This window comes from Gossypium hirsutum, chromosome D11 (genome assembly GCF_007990345.1).
Source record: "Gossypium hirsutum isolate 1008001.06 chromosome D11, Gossypium_hirsutum_v2.1, whole genome shotgun sequence".
Classification (NCBI taxonomy): Eukaryota; Viridiplantae; Streptophyta; class Magnoliopsida; order Malvales; family Malvaceae; genus Gossypium; species Gossypium hirsutum.
In genome coordinates, this window is record NC_053447.1 from 67,007,087 (window position 1) to 67,033,613 (window position 26,527).

Consider the following 26,527-nt stretch of genomic DNA (forward strand, 5'->3'; position numbering starts at 1 on the left):
ATTAGTGATAAGTTCTCAAAACTTATTGTTCTACGCCTTCGATCAAATAAATTCGATGGCTATATTCCTCATAATATTTGTGATCTTTAATCTCTTCAGAAGCTGGACCTTTCCCATAACAACATTTCCGGAGTTATTCCACCTTGTTTCAGAAATTTAAGTGCAATGGCCATAAAAACCAAAACCAATTGTGAACTTGTTTCGTGGCCAAGCATTGGTCATTCATTAATTTTTTTGAGAGCATTATTGATGATAAAAAGAGTGAGAAGATGAATATGATACCACACTAGGACTTGTTACTAGCATGGACCTTTCTGCTAACAGTCTCATAGGAGAGATCTCCAAAGAAATTGGAAGTTTTGTTGCGCTACGATCATTAAATTTGTCGGGGAATCTATTAACAGGCAATATACCAAACAACATTGGCAACATGGAGTTAATAGAATCTCTTGATTTGTCGATGATTCAATTGAATGGTGAAATTGCTCCAAGTTTCTTCAATTTGAATTTATTGAATCACTTCAATGTCTCCTACAATAACTTGACAGAACAAATCCCAACAAACACTCAACTTCAAAATTTTGAAAACTTGTCTTACTTGGGCAGTCATCTTTGCAGACCTCCTCTCACTAAGAACTGCACCACAAAAGGTTTTTCAACTGATGTTATGAATAATGGAGGTAGTGATAAAGGAAGTAAAGTGAATTGGCTTTATGTCAGCATAGTTCTTGGCTTTGTAATGCGATTTTGAGTGTGGTGGCTCCCTTGTTTTTAATTAGATCTTGGAAGCATGCATACTATCGAAAGTTGAATCATGTTGGTCGAAAGCTATATGTGTCTTGGGCTAATAGGTATATAGTTTGATGAAAAGAAAAAGATTTGTGTGTGTTTATAATTGATTAATGAAGATTCAGATCTCAGATCTTATAATCAATAACTTTGAATTTAGATTTAGTACTCAGTACATGATTGGTGTTTTTCCTTTTGCAACAATAAATGTCATTTCAAGCTTGTATAAATTATTGAAAGTGTGTTTTGATAATGTATGATTGTTTTAATTGTATTTCAATAATGAAGATGTTGTTGGGTTAAAGAGTGCAATTGGGTGAATTTTTACTAACTTTTGTCTAGCTGATTGATTAACTTCAACAATTTACAAGTCTAACATATATTGTTAAATTTATGTGTTTCTAGAATTTTTTTTAAATTTATGTGTTTCTAGAAAATTTTGTGAGGAATTCAAAAAATCATGCTGGCCTTTCATTTAGTAAAATTTTTTTCCCTAGTGATGGGCATGATAGAAAAGCCAGATTTTAGGCAAAAAAATAAAAATAAAAACAAAATAAAAATGACAACATTTTAAAATAAAATTAGTACTAGGGTCATTCTTAGGTAAAAGTATTTTAGCAGTTGCTCAACTAAATCTCGGTCTCGGATTACATTTTGAGCCTTCTACGAAAATGGGCCAATTAATCTAGGTACGATAGATGAATGAGTCTTTGTTAAAATTGTGATGTTAAATGTTTATTTTAATGTTCTATATATAAGACATAATAACAAATTTAACCCTCGACTTTTATGTCTTAAGTCAACTTGGTCTCTACTCTTTTATGTTGAGTAAATTAGGCTTCAAACTTTTCATTGTAGATGTGACATTATTTTGTATTTTATGTCACATTTAAAAATAATTTTAAAACTATAAAATAATGTTTAATACATCATAATTTATTTCAAAAATGAAATAAACTTGACAAGGAAGTCTAAGTGAAGTCTAAGCAGTGGACAAAGACTATGGAGTAAATCCAAGTCCCATGATATGACCAGCCTTCAAAATGAAAAGAAAGGAAAATGAAAATTTAGGAAAACATAAATTTGAATGAGTTATTATTCTTTTGGTTAAATTTTTATTTTGATTAAATCAAATCAAATTTTGATGTATAATTAATTAAAATTAAGCAAATTGTTGACAATGAATGTTGATTTAATTAAATTGATATTATAATGGTAAAAACTCAATTTAGCATTTTTTTTATTGCGTTTTATTTAGTTCTCAAACTTTTATGATTTGTCAATTCAAATAAAAATAGATAAATCGTTTAAGTGTTTACGCAGGATGCCAAACATTGATGCGGCATCATATGCTATAGTATGTCTGTACTTCATGTTATTTTGACATTATATTACTTAATTTCTCATCTTCGGAAATAAATTTGAAATAAAAAATATTAATTAAATCTTAATTATTTAAGGGTTGAGAATGAGTTATAAGTAGTTCTTAATTTTATATAAAAAATATAATGAAAGAATATATAAAGTAAACTAAAACAACAAAATATTGTCCTCAGTCCCAACGAAAGAACTTTCTTCCAAGACCCCAAATTTCCAAACTTGAATTGTCCACAAGAATTATTTATAGTCCATTTAATATTTCCTTGCATTGAAATGTTCGGTCTATATATTCACCTTAAATTTATTTAAAAAAATGTTTATATTGTGAATTGTGGTTAATATTTATATATTAAAATAAATAAAGTCTCTGTTTACTTGCTAATATTTTGTTCATTATATACAGTAAGCAAAGAAGAAAGACCATCTTTAATATATTAAAATAGCATTTTCGTTAATAAAACTTATCATTTTGAAGTGGAGTTTATTTTTCCTTTTTTCTTTCTTTTAATTTTTGTTTTTTTGGTTCAATTGACGAGTATTTGTCCCATTTGATTGCTTAAAAGACTTGAAATTGTCAATTAGTTTAATAGTTGAGTTGATTATACTTCACATAATTTGTCAAAAAATTTAATAGTTGTTGGCTTATGATTGATGGGGTTTTTTAAGGTAATTTTCTGTCACTGTGCAATACATGTATATAAGAAGAAAACAAAAAGAAGGGCAATGTTGAAAGGATGAAAGAAGAAAGAGAGATCAAATTCATCACAAAACTACAATCAACTCTAAAAATAAAATATTATTACATATGTTATTGAGGTTTATTATTAAGTAGCAACATTCTATTTCAATCTTATCTTGGTTCAAGTGGAGTGATGATTAAAGTCATTGTCAAACATTCATTTAGTACGAGTTCATATCATATTAACTCTATCTCTTATCTCTAATATTATATAAAAAAAATTACCTTATTACACTCTTTTAAATATAATTTAAATCTAAACTTGAAGTTGGGTTAAATTCTTTAATGTAATCTCTTTTAAAAATTTTGGACACTTTAAAAGTATTACATTAGAAAATTTGATAAAGTTGAATAAAAGAGTTGAAGGAGTCATTGTTGCAGAAATGAATGAAGTTGTCCCCCTTCTCTTGCAGCGTCAAATGTTGTTCCATTTCTATGGGAATAAATGTCGTATTCGTTTTATTTTTCAAACTTAATCAAATCTTACTCATATTCGTTATTGCACTCTTTAACCCAACAACATTTTCACTATTTACATACAATTAAACACAACCATACATGTCAAAAATTTATACAAGCTTGAAATGTCATTTATTTTTGTAAAAGGGAAAACATGAATCACGTGCTGAGTATTAAATCTAAACTTGAAGTTTAAATTAATTGATTCATGTAATCACTTTTAAAATGTGACATTTAATAGATCTTGTTAACATTAATGGAAGACAATTAATAATGGTTGCCATTAACATTAATGGGAGACAATCAATAATGACAACCACCAACTTTAGAAAAGTGGCAAGGGATAAATTTTTTTTGGTCCTTGAGATAATGGGCTATTTATTGTTTGGTCCTTGAACCTCAACTATAAATAGGCCTTCTCATTTCTCATTTCAATTCATCCCAACCAATCTTTCTCTCTTAGTTTTCTTTTTCTCCCATTTGAGAATTCTTAAGGAATTCTATTTGTTTGTAATACTTTGAAGATAGTAAAGTTATCGTCTGGTGTTAGTGCCCGAGGACGTAGGTATAATTTACCGAACCTCGTTAAAACTCTTGTGTTCTTTCTTATCCTATTTTTCTTTCAATATTTGAGGGTATAATAGTAGTATTTAATTGAGCTATTAAATTACTATAGAAGGGATATTCTGTCTAAGGAAAGACTTGGTATTTAAGAGATCCATGTGATCCACCTCTCTTCCCTGGGAATTGAACTTTGTGTGATTTTTTAGTACAATAATTTACACGCTTCCGACCCTATTGGAACAACAGATCTCACATTCGAGTCCTATATAATCAATTTCATACACAAACAAAATTTAACCATATGTGTTTTTTTCCCATCAAGCTACCTACCCATAGTAGCCCAAGACATATATAGCTTTCGACCAATATGGTCTAACTTTCGATAGTATGCATGCCTCCAAGACCTGATATAAAACAAGGGAGCCACTACACCCAAAATCCCATTACAAAGCCAAGAACTATGCTGACATAAAGCCAATTCACGTTACTTCCTTCACTTCTGCTTCCATTATTTGCACCATTAGTTGGAGTACGATTTGTGCTGCGGTTTTTAGTGAGAGGAGGTCCGTAAAGAAGATTGCCCATGTAAGAAAAGTTTCCAAAGCTTTGAAGCTGAGTGCTTGTTGGGATTTGTCCTGTCAAGTTGTTGTAGGAGACATTGAAGTGATTCAAGAAATTCAAATTGGAGAAACTTAAAGGGATTTTACCATTCAATTGATTCATCGACAAATCAAGAGATTCCAATTCCATGTTGCCAATTTCGTCCGGTATATTTCCTATTAGGAGATTCCTTGATAGATTCAATGACTGTAGCTCAACGAGACTTCCAAGTTCTTTTGGGATCTCTCCTACGAGTCTATTAGTTGAAAGACAAATGCTCATAACAAGTCCTAGTGTGGTACTGTATTCATCCACTCGTCCTTTCAGCACTAACAAAGTTCTCATACAAAACAAATTAGTGAGGGTAATCGACCACTGAAACATATAGCTATTTTGGTTGCTTTTGTTAGCCATTGCACTCAAATTACTAAAACATTTTGGAATAGATCCTGAAATGTTGTTATTGCCAAGGTCCAAGATCCGAAGAGATTGAAGTTGACAAATTTTTTGAGGAATGTGTCCGTCAAAGTTATTTGATCGAAGGCTTAGAATCTCATGTTTTGAGAGTTTGTCCCCAATCCATGTTGGTACACTCCCACTGAAATGATTGTCACTGAGATCAAGTATAATCAAACTCGTAGAAAGTTGCAACGTAGATGTTAATTCTCCAAACATGTCATTGTTACGAAGGTTTAGCACGGAAAGATTCAAATGTCCCAAAGAAGGTGGGATTTTCCCAGTCAAATTGTTGTTTTCCAAATTTAAGTAAACCAAACCTCGCCAATGATTCCAGCAATCAGGGATTTCTCCAGAGAGAAGATTTCCGTTAATGGAAAGACATTCCATCGGCCCCTTTCTTAATGGATTACAAACTAATTCAAAAAGTGGACCTGAAAATGAATTATGTGACAACATTAAAAATTTTAAAGTTGGGAATACTCTTGGCAATGGGCCTGTGAATCGGTTTGATGCCAAGTCAACAAATTCTCTCACGTTCAAATGTGAAATCCCTCCCGTAAGTTGATTATATGAAAGATTTAAATATTCAAATTGAGTGGACAAGTTCAAAAACCAAGTGGGCAAGATATCTGAAATTCCTGCATCGAACATATCTAAAACAGATAAATTTTTTTGGAATTTTAACCATCGGGGAAACTTCGGGCCAAGATGCCATTGACCCAGTTTGATAATTCGACATTGAAACGGGAGAATCCAGCTTGAGTTTGGTTGAAATCTGAGCCTGTTCTGTGATGCCGCTAGAGTTGTCAATCTCGTGAGATTAGAAAAATGGGTTTCTAATACAACTCCTTCCAATTGGTTACACCCCAAATCCAGAGTTTCCAAACTTTTCAGTTGTCCAAAACATTAAGGAAAAGTACCATTTAATTGATTTTCTGAAACTTCAAAGATGATAACTCCCCTATGGACAATGGAATGGGACCAGAAATATTGTTTCCAGCAAGCGACAAGTGAGCTAGGTTTTTAAAGTGCCCAAGTTGATCAATTAAATGGCCAAAAAGATGGTTATGTGCCATATCCAATGACTCTAAGCAATCCAAACAACATCTAGACAGACTCAGAAGTATTTCTGATACGTCTTGATCAATTTCATTGCTCGAAAGATTAAGGAATTGAAGATGATTTAAACTAAACAAAGAGTTGGGTGTGGATGAATTGAGTGAGTTCCCACTAAGATCAAGAACTTCAAGAAATGAGATGTTCCTAAAGTAATCCGGAATTGGGCCTTCCAAAGAATTGCTACTAAGATCAATGGACAGAAGACCTTGAAGACCAAATATGGACATAGGTACTGAAGAAAAGCTGTTCTCAGAAAGATCAAGAACAACAAGTGATTTTGTAGAATTGACATTGATCGGGGATGGATCATCTTCCAAACTGCAAGCTGACAAGTGCAACTCTAACAATGAAGGGTGTTGGAATGTTACCAGTAGCCAATCAGTTGCTTTACGAAGATCCGCATAACTCAAATCAAGGTACTGCAAGAAAGAAAGTCCAAAAACCCATTGAAGACTTTTTGGTTTGAGATAATTACCTCCAAGATCAAGATACTGCAACTTTGAGAGATTCCCAAGGTTATGAGGAATTCCTCCCTGGAATTTTGCATGAGAGAGGTTAAGATATGTTAAACTCCCCAGCCTACCCAAAAATTTCGGGATGTTGCTACGAAAATTGTTATTGCTCAAGTCCAGGGAACTGAGATGCTTCAACTCCAGCAATGAAGAATTTATTTTCCCTCTTAGCGAGGAATTGTTCTTTGATCGATGGTAAGCTTCCCATTCAGTAACTGGTGCATCAAAATGGGGCACTGAAAGAGGAGCAGCCAAGTGCAGTTGGTTGATATGGCCTGTTGAGTTATTGTTGAAAAGTCAACAAAGGTAGGAAGCAACTTGTTAAAAAGGTTGAGCAAGTTGCACCGAATGTTGAAAAGTTGAATGGGATAATTGCAATTTTGGTCCCTAATTTTTTAGGCCATTTGCAAGTTAGTCCCTGAACCTCAACTATAAATAGGCCTTTTCATTTTTCATTTCAACCATCCCAACCAATCTTTCTCTCTTAGTTTTCTCTCTTCTCCCATTTGAGAATTCTTAAGGAATTCTATTTGTTTGTAATATTTTGGAGATAGTAAAGTTATCATCTGGTGTTAGTGCCCGAGGACGTAGGTATAATTTATCGAACCTCGTTAAAACTCTTGTGTTCTTTTTTGTCCTATTTTTCTTTCAATATTTGAGGGTATAATAGTAGTATTTAATTGTGCTATTAAATTACTATAGAAGGGATATTCTAACTAAGGAAAGACTTGGTATTTAAGAGATCATTGTGATCCACCTCTCTTCCCTGGGAATTGAACTTTGTGTGATTTTTTAGTACAATAATTTACACGCTTCCGACCCTATTGGAACAACAAGTGGTATCAAGAGCCGAAGGTTAATCGTAGTATGCTCTGTGGTTGCAGTTTAAACTGATCTTCCACATCAGAAAAGATTTCCTTAGGTATATTGAAAGATTATGGAGAAAACGGTCGGTGTAGGAGCTTCAACATCGTCCATGTGGACAAGACCGACAATTGCAAATACAAGATTGGCCGTGGAGATCTTTGATGGCACCGGCCATTTTGGTATGTGGCAAAGTGAGGTTCTAGATGCCCTTTTTCAGCAGGGTCTAGACATTGCCATTGATGAAGAGAAACCAGATGATGTACAGGAGAAAGATTGGAAGGCGATCAATCGGTTGGCATGTGGCACAATTCGATCATGCCTTTCTCGAGAGCAGAGGTATGCTTTTTCAAAGGAGACTTCTGCAAATAAGTTGTGGGTGGCACTTGAAGAAAAATTTTTGAAGAAAAACAGTCAAAATAAGCTCCACTTGAAGAAAAGACTGTTTCGCTTCACATACGTCCCAAGTACCACAATGAATGATCACATCACCAAATTTAATCAGTTAGTCACTGATTTGCTGAATATGGATGAGACATTCAAAGATGAAGATTTGGCTTTGATGCTGTTGGGGTCACTTCCTGAGGAGTTTGAGTTCCTAGAAACTACTCTACTTCATGGCAGGAGTGATATATCTCTGAGCGAAGTCTGTGCGGCCTTATACAGTTATGAACAGAGAAAGAAGGACAAACAGAAAAACTCAATCAGAGATACAGAAGCTTTAGTAGTCCGAGGTCGTTCATACACTCGGAAGAAAACTCAAAAGGGGAGATCAAAGTCAAAGTCCAGACTCGAGAAAGATGAATGTGCTTTTTGTCATGAGAAAGGCCACTGGAAGAAAAATTGTCCAAAGCTGAAGAATAAGGGAAAAGCTGCTGTAGATGCTTGTGTTGCAAAGCATGATACTAGTGACTCTGAACTATCACTGGTTGCATCATCATCGTCGTTCCATTCAGATGAGTGGATATTGGATTCGGGTTGTACCTATCATATGTCCCCTAACCGGGAGTGGTTCTCTGATTTAGTAGAACTAAATGGAGGAGTTGTTTATATGGGCAATGACAATGCCTGTAAAACTGTTGGGATAGGTTCAATCCAATTAAAGAATAAAGATGGATCAACCAGAGTTCTGACTGATGTTCGGTACGTGCCCAGTTTGAAGAAAAATCTCATCTCATTGGGAGCCTTGGAATCCAATGGTTCAGTTGTTACTATGAGAGATGGGGTTTTGAAAGTGACATCTGGCGCACTTGTGATATTGAAGGGCATCAGGAAAAATAACTTGTATTACTACCAAGGTAGTACAGTTATTGGAGCAGTCGCTGCAGCTTCCGGTAACAAAGACTTGGACTCAATGCAGTTGTGGCATATGAAGTTGGGACATGCCAGTGAAAAATCCTTGCAAATTCTGGCAAAGTAAGGATTGTTGAAAGGTGCAAAGGCTTGCAAATTAAAATTTTGTGAGCATTGTGTTCTGGGAAAGCAAAAGAGAGTGAAATTCGGTACTGCTATCCATAATACAAAAGGTATTTTGGAATATATTCACTCAGATGTGTGGGGGCCTTCCAAAACACCTTCGTTGGGAGGAAAACACTACTTTGTTACTTTTGTTGATGACTTTTCCAGAAGAGTTTGGGTGTATACCATGAAAACTAAAGATGAAATGCTTGGAGTTTTTCTTAAATGGAAAACTATGATCGAAAACCAGACTGGCAAGAAAATCAAGCGGCTTAGGACGGACAATGGAGGGGAATATAAAAGTGATCCGTTCTTCGATGTGTGCCAAGAGTATGGTATTGTTCGACACTTCACAGTTAGGGATACACCACAACAGAATGGAGTGGCAGAGCGTATGAATCGAACATTGCTGGAGAAAGTTCGATGTATGTTGTCCAATGCTGGGTTGGGCAAGAAATTTTGGGCTGAGGCTGTGACATACGCTGGCCATCTTGTTAATCGTTTGCCATCATCTGCATTAGAAAGAAAAACTCCTATGGAGTTATGGTCTGGAAAACCGGCTACAGATTATGATTCCTTACATGTGTTTGGATCCACTGCATATTACCATGTGAAGGAGTCAAAGTTAGATCCGAGGGCAAAGAAAGCTCTCTTTATGGGAATCACTTCTGGAGTGAAGGGATTTCGTCTTTGGTGCTTAAGCACAAAGAAAATGATCTGTAGCAGAGATGTTACCTTTGATGAATCTGCCACATTGAAAAAGGTAGCAGATAAAGATATTCAGACGAGCAATACTCCACAGCAGGTGGAGTGTACTCCAAAACAGGTGGAGTTTGAGCAGATGGGGATTTGCCCAGTTAATAAGTCTAATTCTCCAGCCACAATGGAGGAATTAGAGGTTGAAGAGGTTCTGACCCAAGAACCACTAAGTACACCAGAACCAGTTGCAGTTACAAGGCCACGGAGAGAAATTCGTAAACCTGCTCGATTTACTGATATGGTGGCCTACGCCCTTCCCGTTGTTGATGATATTCCTATCACTTATCAAGAAGCAATGCAAAGCTTAGAAAGTGATAAATGGAAAAGCGCCATGGATGAAGAAATGCAGTCTCTCCGGAAGAACAATACTTGGGAGTTGGCGCAATTACCGAAAGGTAAAAGGGCAATCGGATGCAAGTGGGTATTCGCAAAGAAAGATGGATCTCCTAGCAAGAAGGATATTCGCTACAAGGCAAGATTGGTAGCTAAAGGCTACGCTCAGAAGGAGGGAATTGACTACAATGATGTATTTTCCCCTGTTGTGAAGCATTCCTCCATTAGAATTTTGTTGGCCTTGGTAGCACAGTTGAATTTGGAGCTAGCTCAACTTGATGTTAAGACGGCTTTCTTGCATGGTGAGTTAGAAGAGGAGATCTATATGACTCAGCCAGAAGGATACACAGATGCTGGTGGTAGAAATTGGGTTTGTAAGCTTAACAAATCGCTATATGGATTGAAGCAATCCCCGAGGCAGTGGTACAAGCGATTTGATAGCTTTATGAGAAGGCAGAAGTACACAAGAAGCAAATATGACAATTGTGTGTATTTGTAGAAGCTGCATGACGGATCTTTCATTTATCTACTCTTGTATGTTGATGATATGTTAATCGCTTCGAAGAGCCAAAATGAGATAGATAAGCTGAAGGCTCAGTTGAATCAAGAGTTCGAGATGAAAGATCTAGGTGAGGCCAAGAAGATTCTCGGCATGGAGATAAGTAGAGATAGACAGAGAGGCAAGCTTTGTTTGAATCAGAAGCAATATCTGAAAAAGGTATTACAATGTTTTGGTGTAAATGAAAACACAAAACATGTAAGTACCCCACTTGCTTCTCATTTGAAACTTAGTGCTCAATTATCTCCGAAAACTGAAGAAGAAAGAGAATATATGGCGAAAGTCCCATATGCTAATGCAGTTGGGAGTTTGATGTATGCGATGGTGTGTACGAGGCCTGACATTTCACAAGCTGTTGGAGTTGTGAGCAGGTATATGCATGATCCTGGAAAAGGACATTGGCAAGCTGTGAAATGGATTCTACGGTATCTTCGAAAAACCGTAGATGTTGGTTTAATTTTTGAACAGGATGAAGCACTTGGTCAGTTTGTAGTTGGATATGTTGATTCTGACTTTGCTGGTGATTTAGATAAACGTCGTTCAACTACGGGGTATTTGTTTACTCTTGCGAAAGCCCCAGTGAGTTGGAAGTCTACCTTACAGTCTACAGTAGCTGTGTCTACTACAGAGGCAGAATATATGGCAGTTACAGAAGCTGTTAAGGAGGCTATTTGGCTTAATGGATTATTGAAAGACTTGGGAGTTGTTCAAAGTCACATTAGTCTATATTGTGACAGTCAGAGCGCTATTCATTTAGCGAAAAATCAAATCTATCATTCAAGAACCAAGCATATCGACGTAAGATATCACTTTGTGCGGGAAGTCTTTGAAAAAGGAAAAATTCTACTTCAGAAGATTTCGACAGCAGATAATCCCACAGATATGATGACCAAGGTGGTAACAACAATCAAGTTTAATCATTGTTTGAACTTGATTAACATCCTGAGAATTTGAGCACCTTTAGGTGTATGGCGCTCGAGAGCGCATTTGGAGGCACTACAAAAGATAGCTTTATCGAATTTGGGGAGTTGAAGGAAGTATGTGAAGATGTGATTATCCTAATCAAATCTTCAAGGTGGAGATTGTTGAAAAGTCAACAAAGGTAGGAAGCAACTTGTTAAAAAGGTTGAGCAAGTTGCACCGAATGTTGAAAAGTTGAATGGGATAATTGCAATTTTGGTCCCTAATTTTTTAGGCCATTTGCAAGTTAGTCCCTGAACCTCAACTATAAATAGGCCTTTTCATTTTTCATTTCAACCATCCCAACCAATCTTTCTCTCTTAGTTTTCTCTCTTCTCCCATTTGAGAATTCTTAAGGAATTCTATTTGTTTGTAATATTTTGGAGATAGTAAAGTTATCATCTGGTGTTAGTGCCCGAGGACGTAGGTATAATTTACCGAACCTCGTTAAAACTCTTGTGTTCTTTTTTGTCCTATTTTTCTTTCAATATTTGAGGGTATAATAGTAGTATTTAATTGTGCTATTAAATTACTATAGAAGGGATATTCTGACTAAGGAAAGACTTGGTATTTAAGAGATCATTGTGATCCACCTCTCTTCCCTGGGAATTGAACTTTGTGTGATTTTTTAGTACAATAATTTACACGCTTCCGACCCTATTGGAACAACAGTTATGGCACACGACACCGAGCCATTTACAGCAATCCCCACCTTCTACCCAAGAAGCCAACCTGTTTGAAGGGTCAACGAGATCATTCTTGAAATTCAGAAGGGCATTTCTCTCACTTTCAATGCAAAGCAGATTGGAATTGGCATCACAAAAGCTAAAACAGATAGCTACAATGACAAGAAGAAATGGGAATAAGGTAATTGCAACACTTTCCATGGTTGCGATGGTACCAACCATTGCTTGCAACTCCAAATATATAGAGTAAGCTTAGCTAAAACAAAAATATTGTGCACATACATGAAGCACAAAGAAGTTTCTTCCAAATTTCCACAAAATGTATTTAATTGATAATAGTCTATCAGAAATTTCCAGTAAATTAACATTATTTTATTTTACATCTCACATCAATACATAATTTAACAAAATTATAGTCAGTAATTGGTTTGAATGTTGTACAGCAATGGAAGAGATCGATGGGTTTGACTTTGGAGATAGGAAGGAAATTTCTTTTTTTGACCCAAGCAAAAAATAAATGGAATTTATGTTCAATTGCTGTATAATTATATAATACACGTGTTGATAAATAATTGGAGAGGCACAATAAGAGACAAAAGGATTGAAGAATTTGCTGACTTTAGGGCTCTTACTATCCTTTTATTAATAAAATTTTATTTTGGCTTAGAAAAAAAAGAGGATCGAAAGTTTGTAAATTTACATTTTCACGTACACTTGAATATATAGAAATATCAAAAAATATGTAAAAAATAAAAATTAATAAGAGTTATAAATTTTATTAAATTTTAATAAAATAATATAAAAACATTTAAAATTAGAAAAAAGTTATCAAAGTCATAAAAATTATAAAAATTGTAAAAATTATAAAATATATAGAAATATAGAAAAAATTATAAATTTTCATAAATTCAATAAGAAAATTATGAAAAAAATGTAAAGAAATATAAAATTCATTAAAAAATTATTGTACCACAAGAAACATTTTATAATTTTTCTATAACTTTTTTTTATTTTTTATCATTTTTCGTCGCATGTCACGTTGTGTTGCGATACGTGATGACTTCAATTGAAAAAAATTGGGGATCGTTAACTTTAATGGTCAACGGTTAAAACCAATGGTTAAAGGATTTTTTTGATGCATTTTATAAATTTTTTTATGATTTTTATAAAATTTTACAATTTATTTTATGATTTTTATATTTTTTTTCTAATTTTTAATAAATTTATGGTTTCTAGTTACTGTTAAAGTTAATGGATTTCTAGTCTTGCTTCCTTGCATTACCTTGATTTGAGTTATGCGGACCTTCGTAAAGCAATTGACTGGCTACAGGTAACATTCAAACATCCTTCATTTTTAGAGTTGCACTTGTCAGCTTGCAGTTAATTCTACAAAATCACTAGTTGTTCTTGATCTTTCTAGGAACCAATTTTCTTCATTACGCAAGTCGATATTTTGCCTCCATGGTCTTGTGTCCATTGTTCTTGAATTGGTAGGCCCAATTAATTCTTATTTTAGAAAGTACATCCTAGAACTCCTCTATTTTTCTGACTTGGAATTGTATTTTTACTAGATTTTGGGCTGCATCTTGCTGTGGCTTTTTCTAAACATATTTGAAACAGAAACATATAAATATGAATGGTGGTTGAAATTGAAAGAAATTTATGCAATGATAAGTGCAAAAGGAAGTACTTAAGTAGAATAAATTAGGATTTATTCATTTATGACACTCATAGCACATCATACATTAACCCTAAATGGATGATGAATTGTATATGCATGAATTATATATTTCGATGTAAATAAAATCTTGAATTCTAATAGATAAGCAACTAAAAGTTGATGAGTTGGGTATACAACTTTTGTATGATATAGCATCATTCCATAATAGTAGATTTTATAGCCCAATAAATGATAAATGATATCCTCTCATTGACACTACATGATAGATGAAAAGTAACATGGTCACGAGTCATTTGCCTTAGTAACAAATTAAATGCATTAATTACTATTTATTAGTAATAGTCTTTTTATGAAAGAAGATGAAATAATTACAACGAGATAAAATATGATCATATTAGAGGAATGAATTTATACTAAAAAGATTAAGCATATCCTACGAGGGTAAAATACTTATAACTAGGTCATTAGACCATACTTAACGAGTAGCTTTTGTAATAATATAATAAGGAATAACTCGATCATGATATTTTAGTGAAATACTTTATGACTAAATAATATTGTAATTAACAGGCGAAGTGCTGGAAGATCAAGTTGAAGCTCTTGAGATTAGAGTTGACAATCAGTCAACTGTTGCCATAGCAAAAAATCCAGTACTTTATGGCAAAACCAAGCATTTTAAGATTAAATTTCATTTTGTTAGAGAGGTGGAACAATCAAATTAAGGAAGTTAATTTGATTCATTGCAGCTCAAAAAATCAGCTTTCTGATATTTTAACTAAGTTAATTTGATTCATTGCAGCTCAAAAAATCAGCTTTCTGATATTTTAACTAAGTCTCTCGGTGATACAAGATTTGAAAACTTAAGAAAAAGTATTGGTGTTTGTTGCATACAGTCCAAGAAGGAGTGTTGAACTTTGGCCTGCAATGCAACAGCCGAGAAGCATTGAAGCTCAACCAGTACAGCAGCAACATTTTGTACATATGTAACTAGCTTTATTTCTTTTGTAATTTGTCTTTAAAGTTAGTAAGATTAGTTGCTGATTTGAATGATGTTCAATATGATGTAATAGCTGATATGTCAGCTAGATTTTGTGTGTAGTTTAAGCTATGTTTTAGTCAAGTAATTAGTGGAAGCAGGTAACTGCCTTGTAACATATATGTTTCAACTTAATAAAAATACGTGTGATCAGTTTTTTAGTCGTCTTCTTGTTCAAATTTCTTTTCATCCGTTTCTTTGCTTTTTTTCGCCTTTATTTTTCTGTTAATACACCAACAAAGATCAATGGACACAAGACCCTGAAGACCAAATATCGACATAGGTACTGAAGAAAAGTTGTTCTCAGAGAGACCAAGAACAACCCGTGATTTTGTAGAATTGACACCCATCGGGGATGGATCATCTTCCAAACTGCAAGCTGACAAGTGCAACTCTAACAATGAAGGATGTTTGAATGCTACCTGTAGCCAATCAGTGGCTTTACGAAGATCCGCATAACTCAAATCAAGGTAATGCAAGGAAGAAAGTCTAGAAATCCATTCAAGACTTGTAGCTTCGATATCCTACCAGTTATTACTTCGAAGATCAAGATACTGCAATTTTGAAAGATTCCCCAGGTTATGAGGAATTGCTCCCTGGAATTGCTTTCGAGAGAGGTTAAGATATGTTAAACTTTCCAACAAACCGAAAAATTTTGGGATCTGTATGCTGCTGAAATTGTTATTGCTGAAGTCCAGGGAACCGAGATGCTTCAACTCCAGCAGTGAAGGATTTATTTTGCCTCGTAGTTTTGACCGCTCGTAAGCTTCCCATTCAGCTGGTGGTGCATCAAAATCAGGGGCTGAAAGAGCAGCAGCAGCCAAGTGCAGTTGGTTAACGTGGCCTGTTGAGTTATGGCAGACGACACCGATCCATTTACAGAAATCTCCACCTTCAACCCATGAAGATAGCTTGTTTGAAGGATCAATGAGATCATTCTTCTACTTCAAAAGACCTTCTCCCTCACTTTCAATGCAAAGCACGTTGGAGTTGGCATGACAAAAGCTAAAACAGATGGCTACAATGACAAAAAGAAATGGGAATAAGGAAATTGAAACAGGAGTTGTCATAGTTGCAATTGCTTAGTACCGACCATTGCTATCAACTCCGAATATATAGATCAGTAAGCTTTAGCTAAAACAAGAAATGCATTTAAGTGATAATAGTCTATCGGAAGTTTCCTTTCACTGGAAGTAAGGCGAAACAGAAAAATATTGTCCATCAGGCACATGGAACTTTCTTCCAAGGTCCAAAGTTTCCAAAGTTGAGTTTTCTACACGAAGCTTTTATAGTCTTTTGAATTTCTTGTTATACAACTCAGATTCGAAGTTAAGCTATTCCCAAAGAAGGTAAACACCCTACCAATAAACTACCGCTTGAGATTCAATCTGTTAATTATTTCTTTGCATTAAAATTTTGGCCAGCTCATGTTTTAACAATATATATTTAAATCTATTTATTAAAATGTAATTAAGCTATTTAACATAAATTTTGCAGGTTTGTTAAAGCAATGGTGGCTTACCTGCGCCGCTTCTTTTCTTTGGTTCATTTGGTTGGCTCGCAACGAGCTCGTGTTCAATAAGAAGAGATTATCGATTGATGAAATTATGTTTCTTGCTAAGCTTCACTCTTTTTATTGGGTAAAAACATCCAAGGAAGGGTGTGTTGTGATTGAATCCCAATGGTGGCCGAATCCAAGATGTGTTGTGATTGAATCCCAATGGTGGTCGAATCCAAGATTGTGTGTGCCGTGTTCGCAGGGGGTGGGACCTAGATTGGGGATTGTATGGCATGCTCTTCCTTGTGGCGTTATCAAGTTGACCGTCGATGGAGCAGCGCGTGGAAAATCGGGGCCTGCTTGTTGTGGAGGGGTTCTATACGTGATCACAGTGGTAAGATTTTAGTAATTCTTTCAGGGCTTTTGTGTATTTTGGAGTCGAAAGAAGCTGAATTGAGGCCAATTATATTGGCTCTTGAAAATGCACAAAAAACTCATTGTGGAATCAGATTCTAAGGTGGTGATTTTGTGGTGTACAAGTACTAAAAGAGACCATGCAAATATTGAGATTGTTTTAAATTGATAGAAAAATTTTGTACGAGTTTGAATGTAATTGTTTTTTGCATGTTTTTAGGGAGGCTAATAGTTGAGCGAATGCGCTAGTTAAAGGAGGTGTCGATAGATAATCAATTGTTCCGTGTGTTTGCACTTACTAGTGTTAATAAAATTGATTTTGCTAAGCAAAAAAGAGAAAGAGAGAAAGTAGGATTCGAGAGAAAATCAATATATCTAAGCTTAAAAATGAGCCAAGGAGAATTTTTCGCAAACATTCTTTCTTGGTTGGTAGCTACATTACTGGAGCTAATTCAAAGGCATTAAAGGTGCTAAATCAAAAGGAAGTATATGTTGTGACAAGGAAGAAAAAGGGATAAAGATAGCCTTCCTTATGCGTAGGTCTGAGGCATTAGCTATCTTTTCTTCAACCCCAAACTTGGTGAAGGTGTGGGATCGTTGTTCCACCTGTAGTTCCCTTTCTTCGCCAATTCCTCCTCCTTCCGGGCTAGAGTTTCTTGGGCTAAGTCTCGCTCAGTTTTGTACTTTTCAGCCTGATCGCATAGGTAATCCAATATATAGATAGCATGGTACCGACCATTGCTAGCAACTGGGAATATATAAAGTTAGCCGAAACAAGAAAATATTGTTCACACACATTGGACCAATATTTCCATAAAAGAAAAAGGCATTTAATTGATAGGCTGATGGAAATTTCGTTTCAAGACAAGTTTCTAATTAATTGCATTTAAAATTTGGGGCCACATATTTTGACTATGTACACCTTACCCTGTTTAGTAATTATGAAAAGAACAAAAAACATAAAACCATCAAAGGAAAAAACTCATATTAACAATTAAATATATAAAATCACAGATGTAATATGAATTTCAATTGAAGAAATAATCTCCATTTTCATTTTAAACTTTTCCAACAAAAATCGAGCTTTCAAACAGGGGTGATGGCAGATCAATTTTTTAGGGGTACCAGATGAAATTTTAATTTTTTTATAGTCTATATCTTTATAATTTTTAAAGAATTAAATAGAATTTTTATAATTTTAAGGGGGCCAAAGTATAGTTTTACATTTACTAATTTAATTTTTTTAAAAAAATTTAAAGGCTTAAATAGAAATTTTACATTTTAGGGGGGTCGGGGCCACTGCCAGCCCCCCTAGATTCGCCATTGCTTCCGAAGAAGAAGAGAAATAAAGTTGACAGCCAATTTGGAAAGGAAAAAGATTTAATAGAAAATTTTTAATATGATTTTTTAAATTTAAAAAGTATAAGGACTTATTTCCTAAATATACAAATTTAGAACATTTTAACCTACAAATTTTAACGTTATACTTTGACCTAAAAACTAATCAATCCAATGTAAAACATGAATAGAAAACCATACTACTAATAAAGTAGTCTTCTAATACAGCCAATCATTTTCTGTTTTCTCTTTATAATTTTATTTTTAAAAATAAATAATTGTAAAAATGACTTACAAATTCTTCAAAGTAGAGTGTTGTAATAAAGCCAACAATTTACTCTAATTTTTTATTTTTAGAGTTAAGATTAAAGTTTACTTTAATGGAATCGGATTCAAATGAAGACTTAGTACAGGAACCAAGGTGAAGGGTTTGATGGAAGTTAAATTATTGGATCAAAACAGATGGTTTGACGTGAAGTTTTTTTGGGAATTTCAGTGAATAGTGAAAGATTCAAGCTTTCACAACAAAGAAAAATATAACAGCTCTGGGTTCTTATTAGCTTATCCTTCTAACAGGATGACAAGTTAAAAGGGTAGTCCAAAGCTACCCTATAAAATATATCTTCGTTAGGTAAGTGACAGAACGTTGGTATAGAATATAATAAACATTCATCATTTAGGATATAGGATCTATTTAAAATTTAAGAATATTATAGTATATTTCAATTTTATTATTTTTAAATTTTGTAAAATTAGGTTAACAAGTGCCCAAGGTTGTCACCGCTGTATAAGGGACATGAACCTCTTTCAGAGCATGGTGCATAAGGTGAATACCAGACTGATGCAATATCCATATTTCATAAATAATTCCAAGAATTAATTCAAAACAAGACCTCTATGGTTTAAGAATAAATTCAAATTAACAAAGTCATTCGTTGCATATTGGGGTAGTCCAAAATCAAAGTGATATGGGGTAACATAAATCTAAGATAATGAATAGATGAGGGAAAAAAATGTTTTGGATTAATTATAGAGAGTTCCCTAAGTTTTCATCAGAAGTCAAAAGAAAGTGTCATGTGTCATTATTCAATTGGCTAATATGTCACATAAACAATCCATTAGTGGATTAACGAAATTTTTAACGGTAATGACTAATTCGAACAATTATTTTAATTAGAGTGACTAAATTGAGAAAAAAATTTAAAGTGATCAAAATAGGACGAACCCTATTTTAGAATGACCTTAGGTGTAGTTTACCTTAATAATTTTATGTATGTATAAAATTACTAATTTTGTTTTGAGAGAAAAGAAATTCATTTGTGAGAAAGTAACAAAATAAAAGCGAACACAAAGAGGAGAGAGACTACTAAGCTCGAGCCAATAGGCTCACCCCATACACCCAAACCTATTGTCCGCAATCCTCATTCGTATCAACATAACACATAATTTCAACATTCTTCAAAATAGATACAAGCGGAAAAGCATCCCATTACGTGTGGGTTGCATATAACAAAGACGCTTACACAAGTGAGTGGACTGCCTTATTAGCACATTGATGAGTCCAAAAAAAAAAAAAAAAAGACAGACGCTAAAACTAATCTTTCAACACTAGATGATCATGTAGCAGCACACCTAGCTTATATGCATCAATTATACATGTTTTTTTTCCGTTAAACTACATACACATAGTAGCCCAAAACACATACAGCTTACCACAGATTTGGTCCAGCTTTTGATAGTATGCAATCCTCCAAGACCTAATAAAAAACAAGGGAGCCACTACACTCCAAAATCCCAATACAAAGCCAAAAACAATGCTGACATAAAGCCAATTCACTTTACGTCCTTTATTTCCAACATCAGTTGGAATATTTTTTGAGGTGCAGTTCTTAGTGAGAGGAGGTCCGCAAAGATGATTGCCCACATAAGACTAGTTTTCAAAACTTTGAAGCTGAGTGCTTGTTGGGATATGTCCTGTCAAGTTGTTGTAGGACACATTGAAGTGATTTAAGAAATTCAAATTGGAGAAACTTGGAGGGATTTCACCATTTAGTCGATTCATGGACAAATCAAGAGATTCCATTAACTCCATGTTGCCAATGTTGTCTGGTATATTTCCTGTTAGGAGATTCCCTGAAAAATTTAAAGATAATAGTCCAACGAGACTACCAATTTCTTTGGGGATCTCTCCTCTAAGACGATTAGCTGAAAGGTCCAAGCTAGTAACAAGTCCTAGTGTGCTACCATATTCATCCTCTCGTCCTTTCAACACCAACAATGCTTTCAAATAAAATGGGTAATCAATGAAATACGGTGTAGAAAGTTCATTATTGGTTTTGTTTTTTGTGGCCATTTCACTTAAATTACTGAAACATTTTGGAATAACTCCTGAAATGTTGTTGTGACCAAGGTCCAAGTTTTGAAGAAATTGAAGATCACAAATTTTGCGAGGAATATAACCATCAAAGTTGTTTGATCGAAGGCTTAGAACCACAAGGTTCGAGAGCTTATCACCAATCCATGTTGGTACACTTCCACTGAAATGATTTTCACTAAGATCAAGCATAACTAAACTCTAAGAATTTCTCAACGTGGAGGGTAATTCTCCAAACATGCTATTGTTTCGAAGGTTTAACATACAAGGATTTGTATATCCCAAAGTAGGTGGGATTTTCCCTGTCAAATTGTTGTTTCCTAAATTTAAATAAGCTAAATTTTCCCAATGATTCCAACAATATGGAATTTCTCCAATGAGTAGATTTATATCGATGTAAAGAGCTACCATCTCCTTTAATGATGGATTACAAATTAATTCAGAAAGGGATCCTGAAAATGAATTATTTGACAAAAATAAATATCTTAAAGTTGAGAGTACTCTTGGCACTGGACATGTAAAGCGGTTGGAACTCAAGTCAATAGAGTTTGTTACATTCAAATATGAAATCCCTCCAGTAAGTTGATTATAGAAAAGATTTAAATATTCAAGTTGAGTGGGAAGATTCACAAACCAAGTGGGCATGACGTATGAAATTCCTACATGGGAGATATCCAAAGAAGACAATTCTTTTTGGAATTTTAACCACAGGGGAAACTTTGAGCCAAGATGCCAGTGACCCAATTCAATAATTTGACATTGAAATGGGGGAATCCAACTTGAGTTTGGTTCAAATCTAAGCCTATTGTGTGACGCCTTTAGAGTTGTCAATCTCGTGAGTTCAGAAAAATGGGTTTCTATAACAACTCCTTCCAATAGATTATACCCAAAATCTAGAGTTTCCAAACTTTCCAATTGTCCAAAACATAGAGGAAAAGTACCATTTAATTGATTTTCTGAAACATCAAAGTATTTCAAAGATGATAACTCCCCTATCGATGATGGAATGGGACCAGAAATGTTGTTTTGAGCAAGGGACAAGTAAGATAGATTTTTAAATTGTCCAAGTTGACAAGTTAAATGACCAGAAAGTTGGTTATCTGCCATATTTAATGACTCTAAGGAACCCAAACAACATCTAGACAAACTCTGCAGGATTTCTGATATGTCTTGCTGAATTTTATTACTAGAAAGATGAAGAAATCGAAGATGGTTTAAACAAAACACGGAGTTGGGTATGGATGAATTGATTGAGTTTTGATGAAGATCAAGAACTTCAAGAAACGAGATGTTCCCAAAGTAATCAGGAATTGGTCCATCCAAAGAACTGAATCTAAGATCAATGGACACAAGACCATGAAGACTAAATATCGACTTAGGTACTGAAGATAAGCTGTTCCAAGAAAGATCAAGAACAGCCAGTGATTTTGAAGAATTAACACTGATCAAATGTGGATCATCTTCCAAAATGCAAGTTGACAAGTGCAACTCTAGCAGAGAAGGATGTTTAAATGTTACCTGTAGCCAATCAGTTGCTTTAGAAAGATTCGCGTAGCTCAAATCAAGGTACTGCAAGGAAGAAAGTCCAGAAACCCATTGAAGACTTTCTGATATGAGATCATTACCTCGAAGATCAAGATACTGCAACTTTGAAAGATTCCCCAGGTTATGAGGAATTGCTCCCTGAAATTGTGCTCGAGAGAGGTTAAGATATGTTAAACTCTCCAGCAAACCGAATAATTTCGGGATATGTATGCTGCTAAAATTGTTATTGCTCAAGTCCAGGGTACTGAGATGGTTCAACTCCAGCAGTGAAGGATTTATTTTGCCTCCTAGGGCTGACTGCTCGTAGGGTGAAAGAGGAGCAGCCAAGTGCAGTTGGTGGACGTGGCCCGTTAAGTTATGGCAGACGACACCAATCCATTTACAGCAATCCCCTCCTTCAACCCAAGAAGATAACCTGTTTGAAGGATCAATAAGATGATTCTTGAATTTCAAAAGAGCTTCTCTCTCACTTGGAACGCAAAGTAGGTTGGAATTGGCATGACAAATGGTAAAAAAGATAGCGGGAACGAGAAGAAGAAAAGGGAAAAAGGAAATTGGAAGAGCAGTAGTCATGGTTGCAATTGCCATTTCTCACAACTCCAAATATATACTAAGATTAGCTAAAACACAAAAATACATGAAGCGCAAGGAAGTTTCTTCCAACAAAATGCATTTAATTGATAATAGTCTGTCGGAAATTTGCTATCAAGGGAAATTTCTAATTAATTGCATTTAATTGTCCATAAAATGTAATATGAATTCTATTATTAAATTAAAGAAATGTATGCTATCAAGGAAGTTTTTTACAATACCCTAAAAGTCTATGAAGAAAGTCCCACTCCCATTTTCTTTAAGACTTTTTAGGTCTTAAAAGCTAAAGGATTAAAAAAAAAAGAAAATAGTTTCCAGGTTTCGTGTTGATTATTTGTTTATATCAAATTATAAAGTATAAGGGCACGTTTGGTTCACTGTATTGGATTAGAGGTGTAATGGAATAGAGGTGTAATAGCAAATCAACTGTTTGGTTGAATGTAATGGAATAGAGGCGTAATAGTAATCTTGTATTTGGTTGAATGGAATAGAAGTGTAATAGCGTAATGGAAAAAACTAAAATGACTAGAATACCCTTAGCATAAATTTGTTTTGGTAAATGATTATTGTTATTGTTATTTAAATTTTAATAATATTATTATTATCAATAATAAATAATTTAATCATATTTAAACATAATTATTATTAAATATATTTTAATTAAAATATATAATTTAATAAAATTCTTAATAATTAGCAGAAATTTATTTTGGTAAATTATTATTGTTATTGTTATTTAAATTTTAATAAGATTATTAATATCAATATTAAATAATTTAATCATATTTAAACATAATTATTATTAAATATATTATAATTAAAATATATAATTTAATAAAATTCTTAATAATTAATATTCTTATATGAATTTACTCAAATCATAATATATGATACTGTAAAATATAAATTAACATAATTATTATTAAATATATTATAATTAAAATATATAATTTAATAAAATTCTTAATAATTAATATTCTTATATGAATTTACTCAAATCATAATATATGATACTATAAAAGAAAATTTGAAATAATTAATGTTAAATATATTTTAATTAAAATATATGATTTAATAAAATTTAAAATAATTATAACTAATAAATTATATTTTATGAATTTTTATAATTTAAAATAATTATTATTACATATAATTTAATAATAATATATAATTTCATAAAATTCTTGATAATAAATTTTCTTATATGAATTTATACAATTTAAAATAATTAATATTAAAAAGAACTAAAAAGCACGTCCCGATGAATTTGGATAAATAATTGTCTAGATGCACTTGAATCAATAAATTCATTCTTGATGTAAAAACCTTTTTTATATTAATTTATATAATTTAAAATTTCAAAATACTAATAATATAAATAACCACTTATTAAAAAATACATATAGAATAGATCTAGATAAATAGGTGTCCAAATTCAATTGTATCTAGATAATATTCAAATAATAAACATAAAACAGAATGGAATGAAGAGGGCAGACAATAAAAATTTTTCCATGAAAGTATGACTGCGGATGCCTGCTAAATAGAATGCATGTCTTACAAGATCCACCTTGTTTCTCAAATGATTGGATAAATTTTTCTCACACAATTATTTTCTTATCATTACAGCCTAATCTTTCCAACCCAGATCACCTCACAAGAGAAAAAGGGGGCTAAAACAACAGAAACGGTTCAGAAATTCTAGTCGAGACCAAAAGCTTGGCCATTAAATTCACAAAGATGTCAATAGCCCCAGTAGTCATTCCGGATCTCATCATCGAATTTCTTTTTAAGCTCTGGATGTTTCTCAAAGTACTCGTCTGCGGTCATGGTGCTGATCTTTTGCTGTTCATAAAAAAGATAAAAAAATTCAGCAATTGTGATTTGGAACACAACAACACACATTTCGGCATTGTTTTATTTATTACCTTAAGTTCTTGAACCTCGGCAATTTCTTTCTCCAATCGCTCAGACTCTTTCAAGGATTTCTCCTCTGCCTCTTTCAATTCTACAAGCTATAACCACAAATAAATAGCACATCATTCGAGGAAAAAACTTGGAGACAGGGTAAAAGAGAGTCAATTATCCTGTTGATTCTCACCAATGCATCAAATTTTGGTTTGTATTGAGGAGTGATGGTGTCAACAAATTTGGGGATCTCTACACCTGCAATGGAAGAGTATATAACATTTGTAACGGTGAATCCCTCAAAACTCCATCCAAACCTTATCACAAGCATGATAAATATGATTACTTCGACTGCTAGAAATTGCAGACAAGTGAGAATTGAGTAGCTAGATGTCTATATTTTCTTCATTCTACTTTGAACATAAGTATAGGAGTATCTCAAGTTTTGGTGTCCAGAAGAATCTGATCACATAATAGCATTATTGAAATGAAACATCTACAGCATTAATCTAAAATTGTTAAATGCTAATAGCATTCAACAAGTGAATTGCACACAAATAAGAATTGTATTTGCAAACAAAATAGCAGCCAATTTAAACAATGTCCTCATTGGAAATTGATTTCCATTTAACTTTCAGTGAAGTATGGAGCATGGAACTGATCTAGGAAAGATCAAGGAGATCTGGAGCTGGAAAATGATTGATAACTGTGTTACGCAAACTCGAGTGCAAGTGTCAGATCAGGCTAAATGTCCAAAATGGGTATGTTCAACTTTTTTCCAAGAATTTGTAGGGTCCTTGAAGGGTCATATCCCCATATCTATGGTCCAGATATAGGTCAGGCATTGATATTTCCGTAAAAAACAGTCAGAGAAATATAAAGCAATAGCAATAAAATCCATACTTTACTAATACCCCTTCTAAAACCCCAAAAACTAAGAGTGAAGAAAGGAAAGAGCTAGCTACTTAAGGTAACCATATCAGCATCCAACTAAGTAATAGTTCCCTTGTACCATAGAGATGATCTTCAAAGTAACAAATTCAGGAAGTGGCACCGCATGAGGAACACAAACATGTGGAAGCCAAACAACTTATGATTTTACAGACCTACAACTGATCTAAGCATAACCATATATAGGTTGATTGGAAAAATTGGATAGAGAGTAGGCCAAATATGATAACTATCAAATTAACTTACTCTCATTTGCCTCTTTGTACATATCTACCAGGAGAGAGCCAATTACTTTTCTATAGTACTCCCAGTCAATGGGTTCAGGTTCCTGCTTAAGAAATCGGATTATTAACAAGATAGGACTAAAACCTTGAACAAAACTAAAATTTCCTTAAAAATGAAAAAAAAAAGGTTCCAAAATCAAACCATGAACAAAAAAATCAACCTTATTGAAAATTTATTTCAATATAAAATATTAAAATCATCATTAAAAAACTAAAACCCTAAGATCTAATCAACGAATTAACCCAACAAATCTATGAAAAAATCAATAAAAATGCTAAAAAGGAGCTAGGGATTAGAGAGAATATAAGAAAAAGACCTGGCTGAATTTGGTTTGTAAAGTAGAGTTAACTTCATCAAAAGTGCGACAAAGAGTAGTGAACTCTTTGCGAGCCTCATCGGAGACCAAAAGCTTAGCCATCCCTTCCCAATCAATGTTCTTTGATGCTTTGAACGTGACATCGACGACTTTCTTCCCCAGTCCGCTCATTTTCCTCGCACTTTCTCGCTTCCCAAACGCGAGACGGTGGAGATTTGGTTCGAAGAAAACTGCTGTTGATGTTGGGAGGGAGAGGGTGGGGTGGAGCAGCAGATTTTGGCTGGGGAAGGTAAAACAGAATTAGCTAATCCTTACTTTTGAAAGGATTGGCTAATCGTTGTTGAAGCAGA

At 33.8% G+C, this 26,527-nt stretch overlaps 5 protein-coding genes across 5 annotated transcripts; all 5 read right to left on the reverse strand.

Annotated features, from left to right (window-relative positions):
• Positions 1-4,357: 4,357 nt before the first annotated feature.
• LOC121223264 (receptor-like protein EIX2) lies at positions 4,358-5,377 on the reverse strand. Its single transcript, XM_041104409.1, has one exon. The coding sequence runs from the start codon at positions 5,375-5,377 to the stop codon at positions 4,358-4,360; it is 1,020 nt and encodes a 339-aa protein (XP_040960343.1).
• A 536-nt stretch (positions 5,378-5,913) lies between these two features.
• On the reverse strand, positions 5,914-12,441 carry LOC121223265 (receptor-like protein EIX2). Its single transcript, XM_041104410.1, has 2 exons — positions 12,255-12,441; positions 5,914-6,917 (listed from the first exon to the last, which is right to left on the reverse strand). The coding sequence occupies exons 1-2, from the start codon at positions 12,439-12,441 to the stop codon at positions 5,914-5,916; spliced, it is 1,191 nt and encodes a 396-aa protein (XP_040960344.1).
• A 2,674-nt stretch (positions 12,442-15,115) lies between these two features.
• On the reverse strand, positions 15,116-20,773 carry LOC107930894 (receptor-like protein EIX1). Its single transcript, XM_041104411.1, has 5 exons — positions 20,152-20,773; positions 17,447-17,617; positions 15,913-15,975; positions 15,496-15,849; positions 15,116-15,396 (listed from the first exon to the last, which is right to left on the reverse strand). Exons 1-5 carry the CDS (start codon positions 20,771-20,773, stop codon positions 15,116-15,118), a joined length of 1,491 nt encoding a protein of 496 aa, XP_040960345.1.
• A 9-nt stretch (positions 20,774-20,782) lies between these two features.
• LOC107930895 (receptor-like protein EIX2) lies at positions 20,783-22,714 on the reverse strand. The gene has a single exon (XM_016862658.2). The coding sequence runs from the start codon at positions 22,712-22,714 to the stop codon at positions 20,783-20,785; it is 1,932 nt and encodes a 643-aa protein (XP_016718147.2).
• Positions 22,715-24,131: 1,417 nt separating this feature from the next.
• Positions 24,132-26,462, reverse strand: LOC121223456 (ATP synthase subunit d, mitochondrial). Its single transcript, XM_041104938.1, has 5 exons — positions 26,178-26,462; positions 25,823-25,904; positions 24,819-24,883; positions 24,646-24,732; positions 24,132-24,562 (listed from the first exon to the last, which is right to left on the reverse strand). The coding sequence occupies exons 1-5, from the start codon at positions 26,346-26,348 to the stop codon at positions 24,461-24,463; spliced, it is 507 nt and encodes a 168-aa protein (XP_040960872.1). The 5' UTR covers positions 26,349-26,462; the 3' UTR covers positions 24,132-24,460.
• Positions 26,463-26,527: the final 65 nt, after the last annotated feature.